This window comes from Ostrea edulis, chromosome 9 (genome assembly GCF_947568905.1).
Source record: "Ostrea edulis chromosome 9, xbOstEdul1.1, whole genome shotgun sequence".
NCBI classification, from domain to species: domain Eukaryota; kingdom Metazoa; phylum Mollusca; class Bivalvia; order Ostreida; family Ostreidae; genus Ostrea; species Ostrea edulis.
In genome coordinates this window covers 64,914,050-64,928,938 of record NC_079172.1, presented here as the reverse complement: position 1 = coordinate 64,928,938, position 14,889 = coordinate 64,914,050, and the positions used below count along the sequence as shown (strand labels likewise).

General features: G+C 37.7%; 1 protein-coding gene and 1 long non-coding RNA gene across 4 annotated transcripts in view; one reads left to right on the top strand and one right to left on the bottom strand.

Annotated features, from left to right (window-relative positions):
- Nucleotides 1-14,889, bottom strand: part of LOC125660494 (lysine-specific demethylase 3B-like) — a 64,520-nt gene that overhangs the window by 31,022 nt on the left and 18,609 nt on the right. For 2 of the 3 annotated variants that reach the window (XM_048892332.2, XM_048892333.2), the window contains exons 3-5: nt 11,410-11,526; nt 8,093-8,299; nt 578-662 (exon numbers count right to left, since the gene is read on the bottom strand). In XM_048892332.2, coding sequence (XP_048748289.1) covers nt 578-662; nt 8,093-8,299; nt 11,410-11,526 — 409 coding nt within the window. Of the gene's footprint in view, nt 1-577; nt 663-6,994; nt 7,025-8,092; nt 8,300-11,409; nt 11,527-14,889 lie in introns of those variants that run through there. The other variant, XM_048892334.2, reaches the window with a different exon arrangement.
- LOC130050290 (uncharacterized) lies at nt 672-4,505 on the top strand. Its single transcript, XR_008798722.1, has 2 exons — nt 672-3,496; nt 3,632-4,505. It is a non-coding gene; the product is annotated as an uncharacterized LOC130050290 (long non-coding RNA).

Genomic DNA, 14,889 nt, shown 5'->3' with positions numbered 1-14,889 from the left:
ACCCCATTACTACACTTACCCCCTATTCTACACTTACCCCCAATACTACACTTACCCCCTATTCTACACTTACCTCCTATACTACACTTACCCCCTATTCTACATTTACCCCCTATACTACTCTTACCTCCTATACTACACTTACCCCCTATTCTATACTTACCCCCTATACTAAACTTTACCCCTATACTACACTTACCTCCTATTCTACACTTACCCCCTATTCTATACTTACCCCCTATACTAAACTTTACCCCTATACTACACTTACCTCCTATACTAAACTTTACCCCTATACTACACTTACCTCCTATACTACACTTACCCCCTATACTAAATTTACCCCCTATACTACACTTACCTCCTATTCTACACTTACCTCCTATACTACACTTACCCCCTATACTACACTTACCTCCTATACTACACTTACCCCCTATTCTATACTTACCCCCTATACTACACTTACCTCCTATACTACACTTACCCCCTATTCTACACTTACCTCCTATCCTACACTTACCCCCTATTCTACACTTACCCTCTATACTACACTTACCCCCTATACTACACTTACCCCCATCGTCAATAAGGCGCATCTGGATAAGAGCTGGGTCTTCATTGTGTTCCTCTAGTACAGTATCATCAGTCAGGGACAGAGTCTGAAAACAAAAAACAAGTTTGTTACGCTACAGAAATGCTCTACACGGCTGCCATTGTAAATCTATGGGGGACTGTTGTTTGTAAATCTATGGGTGACTGTTGTTTGTAAATCTATGGGGGACTGTTGTTTGTAAATCTATGGGAGACTGTTGTTTGTAAATCTATGGGTGACTGTTGTTTGTAAATCTATGGGGGACTGTTGTTGTTTCACTCTGTACATCTGTCTATAGGACTACTATACATCCAGCTATAAGTCTCCCTCAGACAGCGAGATGTTCAGCAGTGACACTTTTAACTTACAGACAGCGAAATGTTCAGCGGCGAGACTTTTAACTTCCAGACAGCGAGACGTTCAGCGGTGACACTTGTATTCTATCTTACAGCCACCTAGATGTTCAGTGGCGGCACTTTTATTCTAATAATCTTAGTCAGCTTGATGTTCAGCGGCAACAGTTTTATCTTACAGCTGGCAACACTTTAATTCAATCTGTTATCACGTATATACATTTTTTGTTTTTATTTTCATCACATACTTCACTATATTTCATTATTTCTACTTTGTGGACATTGAGCCTCTTACATGTCAGAGTATAATCAGTGCCCATAACTGTATATTTCCTACAGAGAACTAATTCATAATCCTGAGTGGAGAGAGATGTACAACCCCGTGTTTGTGTGCAGATTCATCAGCTTGTAATCCTGTCTGCGGAGATCAAGAGGAAGGAGTAACCTGACCATGTGTCTGTATGTTTGTGTGCGGGTTCATGCTACATTTATATACATCAGGCGATGCCCACATGGTGAGGAGATGCCCTGATTCACAGATCCCTCATTCTATAATGTAATTAATACATGTCACAAAGTATATTTTTAAAAACTTTTCAGTCATCTCTTTGGGCTGAGCAGGTTTTGGGATATATTGTTTTCTTTATGTATGGTATTTGCCTCTCACAGTACTCTGGCAGTAGATGCCTCTGTGATGGAGCCCTGCTGCTATGTATTATATGCTGGCTATGTATCAACAACACAACAGATTTATCAAAACCCAGCCCACTCCAACAACCCACAAATCAGACTCCATTGTGAAAACAGCACTCTATACTGTCCTGATGGGAACTGAACATGCATTGCTTCAGCACCTGACTGTAACCTCTCTAGGATAAAGACTGAGGCATGATGATCTGAATAAACTCCACACACATAAAAAAAATAAACAAGGTATATCTAATGCTTCCACATGTGGTGTTCCCTACAAGCATCCTAAGCTAGGATTACCCTCCACCAAGAAGGACTCTCCATTTCAAGCCTATCGTTTCATCAAACCTAGGTTATTGCAGGTGCCCTGCCTCACCTGCACAAGATGCATTCTCAATGTGCCAATAAAACAGACAAAACAGAGAGAACATCAAGTCAAAGGCTACTCATGAATATGCAAATCCTTATCAGCAGTGTCCTTTTCTTTTCAGCCATGCTCCCCCTCCTTTTTTTTGAAGAACCCAAAGGCCTGAATGATTACAACTCAAAGACAGAGGGGTGAATTAATGACAAAGAACATTCCTGACTGAGGTGACAGCGAACAGGTAAATCGATACCAGAAACCCCGCCACCTTATGTTCACTAATTCCCGTTGCTACGGACTTGACTACATTTTGAGGAAATACAGAGACATCAGGTGTACATCCTTTGCAGACATTTATAGCCACGACTTCAATGACCCCTGCGCTAAATCATTCTACATTATTCTCGTCTGTCTGACCTTCACCTTGTAAACCAACACTGGTATTATTTCTTTTCTTGTCAGGCTTCCAAGAAAGCAAATATTTTTGCTGCGCTGAGTGCCGAGTGGGAATGCGCTGGATAAGTAAACAGTTATCAAGAAATCAATATGGCCACCACTAACAAAGTGCATTCATCAGGCAATTAACCCCAAAGGAACTATCTCTTCTGGGATGATGTCTAGATCAACAAAATTCAGATTGCTGAGGATTTTAATTCTGTTGCTATGCAGATCAATGGTGGGGGGCTGACTCATCAACACTGTGAAATTCCCTGACAACTGACCATTGGAGGAAGCCCACCAATATCAGCCATTGAATCGACTACTCTCATTAAAAACCTCCAGCCAGATTTATGTTGTCATAAAAGTCTGTACTCATTAAAAGTCTATAGCAAACTAGCAGCCCTCGTTACTGGCAGAAAAGTCTGCAGCGTTCCTAACATTAATGGTTATTTATAATGCATATTTTAGTACAGGAATTCATTGGTGTTTCACAAATTACTGTTGCACAAGTCAATCTTCACCAAAAAAATGCAAAGAGCTGCTTTATAATTTGAAAATGAGGTTGATGTTGCCGAGCTGTGATAATGGTGTTCACACTTAGATGCTTGGTATGCGTTTATTAAATCCTAATGACTGAGGAAAACTTTTCCTGATTAAAAAGATTGAAAAACATCACCTCAGCGCACCTAGACATTATGGTTACTATGGCAACATCTTAACAGGTGAATTCTTGGGATTTAGCCCCAACAGAATGCATTATCAGAAAATTGCCATAGTGATTAATACCAACTTGGAGTAAAAGTTCCAAAAGATGTCCTGATGAATATAAATCACAGCTAGATACATTGTATGTGTATATACATCAAAAGTCTAGAGTTCAAGCTTCTGGATTGTGGAGTGTTTGTAAACACCAGGTGTTTTTTTAAAATGCACACCCTGATAACAAAGTGAACTTTTATATATCACCAGTGATCATTGAAGTGGTGGTACATGTGGGTGTGTGGAGCAGTCATTTATATCAGCAGACGACTGTTCTCTACCTGAATAACACAGGTATATGTGGCTGTCGATAAGTAGACAGGCAACCTTTTGTTGTTTTCATAAAACCATCTCTGTGGTCTTAGTAAAAATTGGATCAACTTCCCGTCATCTTCAGTTTGTTCAATGTTTAGGTTGAAATTGTTACAGGACATCATGAAATCCGAACTCTCCATTACTTGTCAAGGAACAACACTCCTACCTCATAGTCTGTGTAGGCTGGTCCCCCTGAGGGACCCAGACTGTAGGAACCAGTAATCAGAGCTGAGAGATGTTCCTCCAATCTGTTGCTAATGGTCCTCCACTATCAGGGCCGGTATGGATTCCAGTCTCCTGAGGGCCATCACACACACCATATTATAATCAAAGACCATCACTTCACTTAATGGCTCAACCGCAATTAGGGACCAGCAGCCATCAGGTCTTGTTACTTTATGACAAAACAGGTAGCAGGGCTCTAACCACTCGCTAAATGCCTATGATATCAGAGTATATATATAATTCAATTCTAACTGCATACTACCATGTTTTGTTTTCTCAGAAACAGGATATTTCGTGGTGTCACACTGCTCTGGTTTAAATGACAGGTGTATGATATATAAGTAGAATACCTGTAGAGACTTCACTGTGGAGCAACCTGCTGATGATGTATGTCTATATTGATTTTTTATAGACTTTCAGTATTAAAGGAAACACAGGTGTTTTACTGGTAACTTCCGCCTGCAGCTGTTTACAACTGTGACCACTAGTCTGTAGTTCTCGAGTGCGACTGTCATGATTGTTTGACTATGCAACATTACTATGTGCTTCTGTGGCGATAGTTCAAGATGACAATTATGACACAGGAGAATGTTTTCATGTGACATCTTTAAAATCAATGTTCCATCTATCTCTTTTTATGTGCCAATCTATTTAAGATTTCAGCATTTTCAATATCATTTGCGCATGCTAATTCATGATCTTCAAATAAAAGTGCATTTTTTTTGGACCAATTTTTTGAAAAATAAATCCATGGCAATATCTGTTCCTATGTTTTGTTGATTTCTTCTAATTTTCGTTCAATGGTCCATTCCATCACCATCCTCCGTGCTGTAATGAGGAATTCAATGGTATGACATATCAACCCAACAACAAAACAAACATTACCCTCTCTCTGGGGGGAGGCAATTCTCTTTGGTGGCATGATGGCTTTCTGATGCACAATCAATAAACTTCCTGACATTCAGCCAATCAGAGTGTGCTTTACATATTGATGAGATACAGCTGTACATAATGTCTAAGAATGCTTTATCCAAATCAAGTGTTTGATTGAATTTGCACAAAATATTAAGGGAAAATGTCAAAAGTCAAAGGATTTGATGTACAAGTAATACATCATGTGTCCAGTGTTAGGAGTCTGAACAATGCAACTCTAAACTTTGGTTGTGCTAATTTCATCACTGTATATCATCACTAATATATAACATTTTAGTGTTTCTTTGGCTATGGCATCACAGTAAACAATCTCTGTTTCTCTATTCTATGTCATCACTGTAAACCATCTCTATGTTTCTCTATTCTATGTCATCACTGTAAACAATCTCTGTTTCTCTATTCTATGTCATCACTGTAAACAATCTCTGTTTCTCTATTCTATGTCATCACTGTAAACCATCTCTCTGTTTCTCTATTCTATGTCATCACTGTAAACCATCTCTGTTTCTCTATTCTATGTCATCACTGTAAACCATCTCTATGTTTCTCTATTCTATGTCATCACTGTAAACAATCTCTCTGTTTCTCTATTCTATGTCATCACTGTAAACAATCTCTCTGTTTCTCTATTCTATGTCATCACTGTAAACAATCTCTGTTTCTCTATTCCATGTCATCACTGTAAACCATCTCTATGTTTCTCTATTCTATGTCATCACTGTAAACAATCTCTCTGTTTCTTTATTCTATGTCATCACTGTAAACCAACTCTATGTTTCTTTATTCTATGTCATCACTGTAAACCATCTCTGTTTCTCTATTCTATGTCATCACTGTAAACAATCTCTATGTTTCTCTATTCTATGTCATCACTGTAAACCATCTCTATGTTTCTCTATTCTATGTCATCACTGTAAACCATCTCTGTTTCTCTATTCTATGTCATCACTGTAAACCATCTCTCTGTTTCTCTATTCTATGTCATCACTGTAAACCATCTCTCTGTTTCTCTATTCTATGTCATCACTGTAAACCATCTCTATGTTTCTCTATTCTATGTCATCACTGTAAACCATCTCTCTGTTTCTCTATTCTATGTCATCACTGTAAACCATCTCTCTGTTTCTCTATTCTATGTCATCACTGTAAACCATCTCTATGTTTCTCTATTCTATGTCATCACTGTAAACAATCTGTTTCTCTATTCTATGTCATCACTGTAAACAATCTGTTTCTCTATTCTATGTCATCACTGTAAACCATCTCTCTGTTTCTCTATTCTATGTCATCACTGTAAACCATCTCTCTGTTTCTCTATTCTATGTCATCACTGTAAACCATCTCTCTGTTTCTCTATTCTATGTCATCACTGTAAACCATCTCTCTGTTTCTCTATTCTATGTCATCACTGTAAACCATCTCTCTGTTTCTCTATTCTATGTCATCACTGTAAACAATCTCTCTGTTTCTCTATTCTATGTCATCACTGTAAACCATCTCTGTTTCTCTATTCTATGTCATCACTGTAAACCATCTCTCTGTTTCTCTATTCTATGTCATCACTGTAAACCATCTCTCTGTTTCTCTATTCTATGTCATCACTGTAAACCATCTCTGTTTCTCTATTCTATGTCATCACTGTAAACAATCTCTATGTTTCTCTATTCTATGTCATCACTGTAAACCATCTCTATGTTTCTCTATTCTATGTCATCACTGTAAACCATCTCTATGTTTCTCTATGTCATCACTGTAAACCATCTCTCTGTTTCTCTATTCTATGTCATCACTGTAAACAATCTCTCTGTTTCTCTATTCTATGTCATCACAGTAAACAATCTCTATGTTTCTCTATTCTATGTCATCACTGTAAACCATCTCTCTGTTTCTCTATTCTATGTCATCACTGTAAACAATCTCTCTGTTTCTCTATTCTATGTCATCACTGTAAACCATCTCTTTGTTTCTCTATTCTATGTCATCACTGTAAACCATCTCTCTGTTTCTCTATTCTATGTCATCACTGTAAACCATCTCTCTGTTTCTCTATTCTATGTCATCACTGTAAACCATCTCTATGTTTCTCTATATCATCACTGTACATATTTACATTCATCAATATTTTGTCTGTTAAGTAAACCTTCGCCATTTCATTGATTTCATTTCTAGATAAAGGCAATATGTGATGCATATATGACTTTTTCAACATGACATAATAGATTACAGCAAGTAACTCACATTGCGAAGAGCTCGCTTCAATGATTACACAATTGAGTCACGTATTTTGCTCTTCATCAACTGAAAAATGATGGGGATTACCTGTAATGCTTCCATAAAAATGTCACCGACACTGCAGAATATTTCATTGCCAACCCCGAAGATAGTTTGGAAAAGTACCATTTTGTTGTGGATAATATTGCTTGGTTTGAAATAAAAACAATCTCAGCTTATAATGACACCACAATGCACTGTTACATCGACAGCGTTATATTTCCCGCCTTAAATGAATAGACGGATTAAATGTCTGAAGTCATGTTGCAAGACGTCATGGGTCTTCAATCGCTCGTCTCAACAGTCACACCATAAACATATTACATATAATACTAATATCAGGAATAGCACTTGAAAATAGTGAACTTGTGTTACATCAATTCTGTGTCCCTATGACTATAATGATGACCCACATCATCACACACAAAGTTTCCTTTTTATTTGGCTAAACCAGACACGTAGAAAATGGGCGGCCCGGTGATCCTGCTGGTCATTCTTAATGAAGACCAATTGAAAACATATAATCATCAGTCCTATTGTCTGACTAGGGTTTTGTCCATTTGCATCGTATTTTTGTAAATTTTTACAAATGGAACCGTGACTTGGAATATCACACATGTTTACAAGTACCAAGATGTGACCTCACGGCTAATTTGGTATGCAACTGTGCAGGGCAAAGCCTGGTGCAAAACACCAGCTCATTGTCTCCAAGGACGAAAAAAGGAAAAAACAAAATTATGAATCTAAAAATTGTCCAGAGAGGTCCTTCTCAGAAAAATGGAAAGAAAAGCGTGCTTAGTGACAGTCTATGGCTATACCATCACTATGTGTGTATTTCTAAGACAATGTTATCACTAAATGAGTAACTTTCTAAGACAATGCCATCACTATCTGTGTTTCGAAGACAATGTCATCACTGTGTGTAACTTTTTAAGACAATGCCATCACTATCTGTGGTTCTGAGACAATGTCATCACTATCTGTGTTTCTGAGACAATGTCATCACTTTGTGTGTTACTTAAGACAATGTCATCACTATCTGTGTTTCTGAGACAATGTCATCACTATGTGGGATTCTAAGACTATGACATCACTGTATGTTTCTATGACTACATAATTGCTACATGGTTCTGAATTCCACGTTACCTTGGTAGTGTGGTTGTAGGATTGAATCACTGCGGTGTACCACTGCGTGGTTCCCTCAGCACGGTAAACCTCCAGACGGTACCCTACCAGCACTGTAGGTGTGGTCAACAAGATCTTCTGGCCGTCCTGATAGTCCAGCCAGTTCTTCACTGCTTGACCAACACTTGGGTAAGCTTCAAAAACTGGGTTGCTCAAATTCTCAACCTCCTAAAAAGTCAGAATCCATGATAACTTACGTAAAGATTTACAGGGTTAAGTAATCAAAATTCAGCTCCTTAGGCTGAGAGAAACAGCTGGTCGTATCGATGACTGAAGATGTACAGATAGTGTAAAATTTAGAAATAATGATAAAATTATTAATGCTGTCATGTTATGCATGCTGAATTTACATGTTTGTAGTAAACACGATATCTGCCATTTACTGGTACAGTATGTGTTGCTAGGCTTCAATAATGTGGACACAAAAGCCTGTGTCTCATAAGTCGCAAATCCAGTGCTGTGTTTTCTCTAACATGGATCTATACAGCACTGTAGTTTTCTATGATATAACAATACACGCAATTTAATAATATCATACAAGTACTGACATCAAGTTATAATTAGGCCCTCATCAAATAACACTGTCTGTGTAGAAAAGCGGAAGAGGCCAGTCTCCTCGAGTACTACAAGTTCCTCCATGTTACATAATTCTATCACGGATTTACATTGCATGCTCTCTTGACAAACTGGAAATTATTTTTATGTGATGTGTCCGTCTGTCCCTTACATGAACTTAAACTTCCTTGTACGGGAAAACACAAAGAAAAAAAAAATTTTAAAAAATGTAGAGATAATTTATACCAAGTAGTTGTTTTCAGAGCGGTTCAATAAAAAGGACTGGTGACATTAGCAGCCCCCCTGGGGCCCCTATAATCTCTTTCAGGATCTGACCTGTACAATACTATTACAGTCATTAATGACTGCATATGACAATTCCTGTACTACTGTATTACACCATTAGTCTGATATGGATTTTATCCATTATTATAAAGCCAATCTGCTCAGTGGTGTCGTTGGTGTGGTGTCGTTGAGATTGCGTTATGCAATTGACAATCCTTGCCAACAGTTAAGACTTCTTGTCAATAACACCGAATAAAAGGACCAGAATTCTGTTTGCCTTTGGGGCTGATATGAACTTATCGAGGTCTAAATCTGACAAACATTTACATTTGTCAGGTGTACGGAAAACGTGTTTAAACCCTTCATACATCTCGGTCCTAATCCCTCTATTACACATTTTTATCGCAGTCAATCTTTTTCCTGAAAGACCATACCAGTTTTTGTCATATTTGTGTTTGCCTGCGGGGTTTTAAACAGAAAAAATAGGCCCTGTGAACCGTGAGGTTTACAGTCTTGAATGGGGGCCAAGACAGCCCAGAGTTTAACAAGTTGATAAGACCTGCTTGGACATAATGTTGAACAAAGTGTCTTCAATAAAAACATTGTGTTCAGAAACCAGACACCCCCCAATGTTTTACTCGACTTCTCCAGTACAAAGTAATTGGATTCTGCACTCCATCTCCGGAGACAGAATTATCCAAGTGTAAATACGGGGGCCCTACGAAAGCCAAATGTGAAATACTTCTATATGCCTAATCTTGTGTACACAAGCTCCCTAACAACTAATTTTATTGCAGACCACTTTGCGTGATAAAAAAGTCCTTGACAGGTTCCTTAAGAGCAAAATCAGAGGACAGATGATAATTTTTCAAATTCAACAAAAGGCCCTTGGGAGATTTTAGAAAAGCTCTCAACAAAAAATATATATATATCCTTTAATGAAATGAGCACTCAGAAAACATTTTCTTCTCCTCAGTTTTTGTGTACAGTGTTGTGGGCCACGCCTACTTATAATAAAAGATTCCACAGCCCGAGGTACTTTATGATTTAGAGACGTAAATGTTTGACCTTGATATGCAGTGGGGCAATCTACATAAGTAAATTTTAGCACACATTCATATTAGCAAGATTCTCTGTAGAACACACATGATAAGAGTTCAACGATGCCCTTCACTTTCCTAATCTTGGTCAAGTTTGGCTGTTATCATTGTGCTTGGCAATGTCCTGCTTTTAGCACTCGGCAAGTCAGCGTGGTGGTTATTAAGTGCTTTTTATTTTGTGTGTGCGATTGTAAACTCTCCATAAAAGGCACTATCAGAGAAGAATGTACCTCCCACCAAACTTCTTCACTCTGTATAAACAGGTCAATTGTCCTCTGTCATGTGACGCCTCAGACCATATGACAATGAGGAAATATTGCTGTGACCCCCGCCTCATTGTATCTGTGTATTTGATAAAACTAAACACACATTAGATTAGTAAATCATTGAGATGTTGTAGAGTGGTACTAGTGGATCAGCCATTCTTCCTTGATTGCTCTACATTTTACATCACATTGCAGATGTTCAATTTACACAAATGCTGAATAAGAGACAACATTTGGCCAGACAACACGGTACATGCACTTAAAGTGAAGTGGAAAAACATTTTAGAACATCCTGGATAATGCATTAATTAAAATATACTACTTCCCAATGACAAATTCAAAAGACAGTCAAGGACTGAATACAGATGTGACCAACATTATCAATCTGATGTTCACGGACACATATTCTGCCCAAATTATCAATCCGGTGTTCACAGACACATATTCTATGTAATTTCTACAGATATCTTAAATCCAGGGAATGAGAATACAATAGAAATCTAGACACCAAGGATCAAAAGTCGGGGTCACAAAATCCCTGGGATCATGAAACCCTTGGGGTCATATTACAGCTAGAAATGTACACACTGTCGAGACAAAAATATGAAAGTCATTTAATTCTCTCTAGGGAAATTTACAGCTACTGAGGATCCTTGAAGGCAGGTAACTTATCCCTTGGGACTTCAAGGTTTGGGAAAACCTCGATATTGAAGATTTACAAAGGGAAAATACACCCTCATTATCTATCTATAAATGAGGATCTCATTGTGAAGGTCACTGAGGATCACAATGCGAAGGTCACTGAGGATCACAATGTGAAGGTCACTGAGGATCACAATGTGAAGGTCACTGAGGGTCGCAATGTGAAGGTCACTGAGGATCGCAATGTGAAGGTCACTGAGGATCACAATATGAAGGTCACTGAGGATCGCAATGTGAAGGTCACTTGAGATCACAATGTGAAGGTCACACTTGATATCACAATGTGAAGGTCACACTTGAGGTCACAATGTGAAGGTCACACTTGAGTTCATAATGTGAAGGTCACTTCAGTCCTGAGAGAATGATGTACCTGGTAACAGCGGAGTCTTTTATCATCCACAAACACTAGAGTCTGGTCATCAAAAAACTCGATTGGTCGCTTTTTGCCGCTGCTCAGACCAACCTTGTCAACAATGGATCGGAAATTCTAAGGAAAAAAGAGAAAAAATATTTGAAATGATAGTAATTTAATATTCAGCACTGGATCAACATGTCTAATCGATCATCTGAACGCTAGGTTAGGTACACTTGGGTGACCTTTCACATCTCTGTTGATTATTCAGTGTCTCTGCACGGTGTAAGCTGTTTGCATACAAAACGTGCATGACAGATTAAAGTTTGTGCATGCCCTCCTGTACTCAATATCAGACAAAACAAACTTAGGAGCTGATAAAAGAATTTTGCAATTCCGATTATACCTGGAGATTTGTGATGCGGGGTGCACATAATACACAGATCTCTGGGTTACATCTCAAGGTCACAGGAGACAATAGAATCACCACCCCCTGATTCTCTTATTGCAGCATCTGATTCTGTAGCATAATTAACTATCGATTTTTTTTCTTCATGGTTTCTTAGCAACACTATGGTGTGTGCATGTAAAGGAGTTTATAAATAAACACGAGCTAACATCAGATCATTAACATGCACCACACATCTGACGATATCTGTCAGCGAATGCCTTTGTAGCCACAGACTATTACAGCCGCGATGAAAGCAGGACTTCTGAAATTTAGTTTGCAGACTTTATAACATCATGAGAATAGCTTTACTTTTTTTATGTTTTTATAAATATATTAACACATTTTCTCTGCCCGGACAGCTTTCAGTTGCATATATTAACGCTATTAATCAATGTAGAGCATTCAGTATAATGCCGGGGTATTTTAAAAACAGCTTACTCCTAGCTTTAGAAACTGTTTAATCAAGTAGAAATTGGAGGCATTTCTAAATACATTACAAACAAGCTTTTCAGAGCCTGTCACCTGAATATGTGCTTTTAATGGATCAGGTGTACAATAATTTAAATCTCTGGTATAGTTAAATGTAAACTCCCTGAGATTATCAATGTATTCTATTTGAATGATAAAACCCATTCTGTTAGGAGCCAATTTAATACATACAAATGATAACCCAGTTTACACATTTCATTACCGTTCTATTACAGCTCGACTGTATAGGCTGTATGCCTTAGAACCTTTGTCTCACATACTGACTGCCGTTTCTAGATAATTAATCGTAATAGGAAGCCATGGTGTAGGAATTGTTATATTTTCTGCTAGACAGCACTACACCATAACATCATGATAGTATCTACACATATTTATAAATAAATAGTGCAAACATTACATTACACTGCCCGCCTCTGATCTAGCCAATCACTGAAGCCTACAATACAGCATTCCACTGTAAACATGGAAACGCGATACACCATCAAAATGGACAGGAAATTATTTCCACTGGCCATCCCTGGAATCCATTGCTTTGAATTTCATTTCAAGCAAAATGAATTTACATCACAGATTTTTCGTAAGAATTCCTTTATAGTTCATATACTTATATATTCAGGTGGTTCAGTTCCTATAGTTTTACAAAATCTTAGGGAGCATTATTTCTAGAGTAATATATAAAATCAGCAGTCAATCAATACCCTTCTGGTGATCTAGGTCAAACATTTCTGATCAATTTTCTGAAATCCTGGGGCCAATGCCTTTTCTCTCGCCTTGTGTTCAATAATAAATAATTCATGACAATTTTTGCTTTAATGGTTCTCTGGCGTATGTCATTGACTCTCTTTCTGAACTTCCACAGCTCCGTCCAACAGTTAAAATTACAGTCGACATTCAGTTTAAATCACAGACACGAATTAAAACAAGTATCGGCTCTTGATGAGGAATTTAAATTACTTCTTCACACCGCCAATCAGGCTGCATCAATATCTGAGCATACCCCATTTATATTTTGATGAATTGTTTTGCTAAAAATCAACATTGACAATGAATTCATTTACATGGCAAATTTACAGTTCTTAAGAGCTAACACAGAGGTGTGTTGTGATGTTTTGTCTTCTTCTTGACTGCTTCTGCCTCTGCTTTCAGAAAATTTGGCGGTACACATTAGAAAAAACACTTGAAATCATCAACCATCATAAATTGCTTTGGATTATTTTGCATTGCTTTCTAACATGCTTGAAATTCACCCATTCCCTTGCCAAAACAGCTGATGAACAACTGAATTCCTGGAGCTTTTACTTAGTCAGGTCAATTTCTGTACTCTGACAGCACAAAGATAAAATTGTTTGGCCGTCAGAGATTACAAAATCAGTGTACAAAGCTTCATCCTAGATCAAACAAAGGGACAGGGGTCCTTAACAGACGACAGGTTCAACGAACCTCTCAGAACATCCACTGGTACACAGTTCATCCCACACACTGTCACCAGCAGTGAAGGGCCACAAATCTAGACCCCTACAGGGCACTCAAGGCCGTTAAGTAGTGATGGTTCTTTATCATGACAACGCCTGCCGTAACACAGGGCCACCATTTTTAAGGTCTCATCCAAAAGACTTGTGACTTTCACATCTAAATGCTGAGCATTTGACAAAGAAAGTCTTTCATTACCTAAAGCCTCTTGTTAACATGGCCAAGGTATGAGTGAGTCTCCAACCCAGGAGATCCTGGTCACAATTAAGCTAACACACCAGTAACTGCATTAGTTCCCTTCAATAACACACTCACACCCACATTCCTTCCCATCAGTAACAATCCGACATGAATTCAATACACCAATCCAACATTAACTAAGTCAATACACCAATCCAACATTAACTAAGTCAATACACCAATCCAACATTAACTAAGTCAATACAACAATCCAACATTAACTAAGTCAATACACCAATACAACATTAACTATGTCAATACACCAATACAACATAAACTAAGTCAATACACCAATCCAACATTAACTAAGTCAATACACCAATCCAACATTAACTAAGTCAATACAACAATCCAACATTAACTAAGTCAATACACCAATCCAACATTAACTAAGTCAATACAACAATCCAATATTAACTAAGTCAAAACACCATCCAACATTAACTAAGTCAATACACCAATCCAATATTAACTAAGTCAATACACCAATCCAATATTAACTAAGTCAATACAACAATCCAATATTAACTAAGTCAATACAACAATCCAACATTAACTAAGTCAAAACACCATCCAACATTAACTAAGTCAATACACCAATCCAACATTAACTAAGTCAATACAACAATCCAACATTAACTAAGTCAATACAACAATCCAATATTAACTAAGTCAATACAACAATCCAATATTAACTAAGTCAATACACCAATCCAACATTAACTATGTCAATACACCAATCCAACATTAACTAAGTCAATACACCAATCCAACATTAACTAAGTCAATACAACAATCCAACATTAACTAAGTCAATACAACAATCCAACATTAACTAAGTCAATACA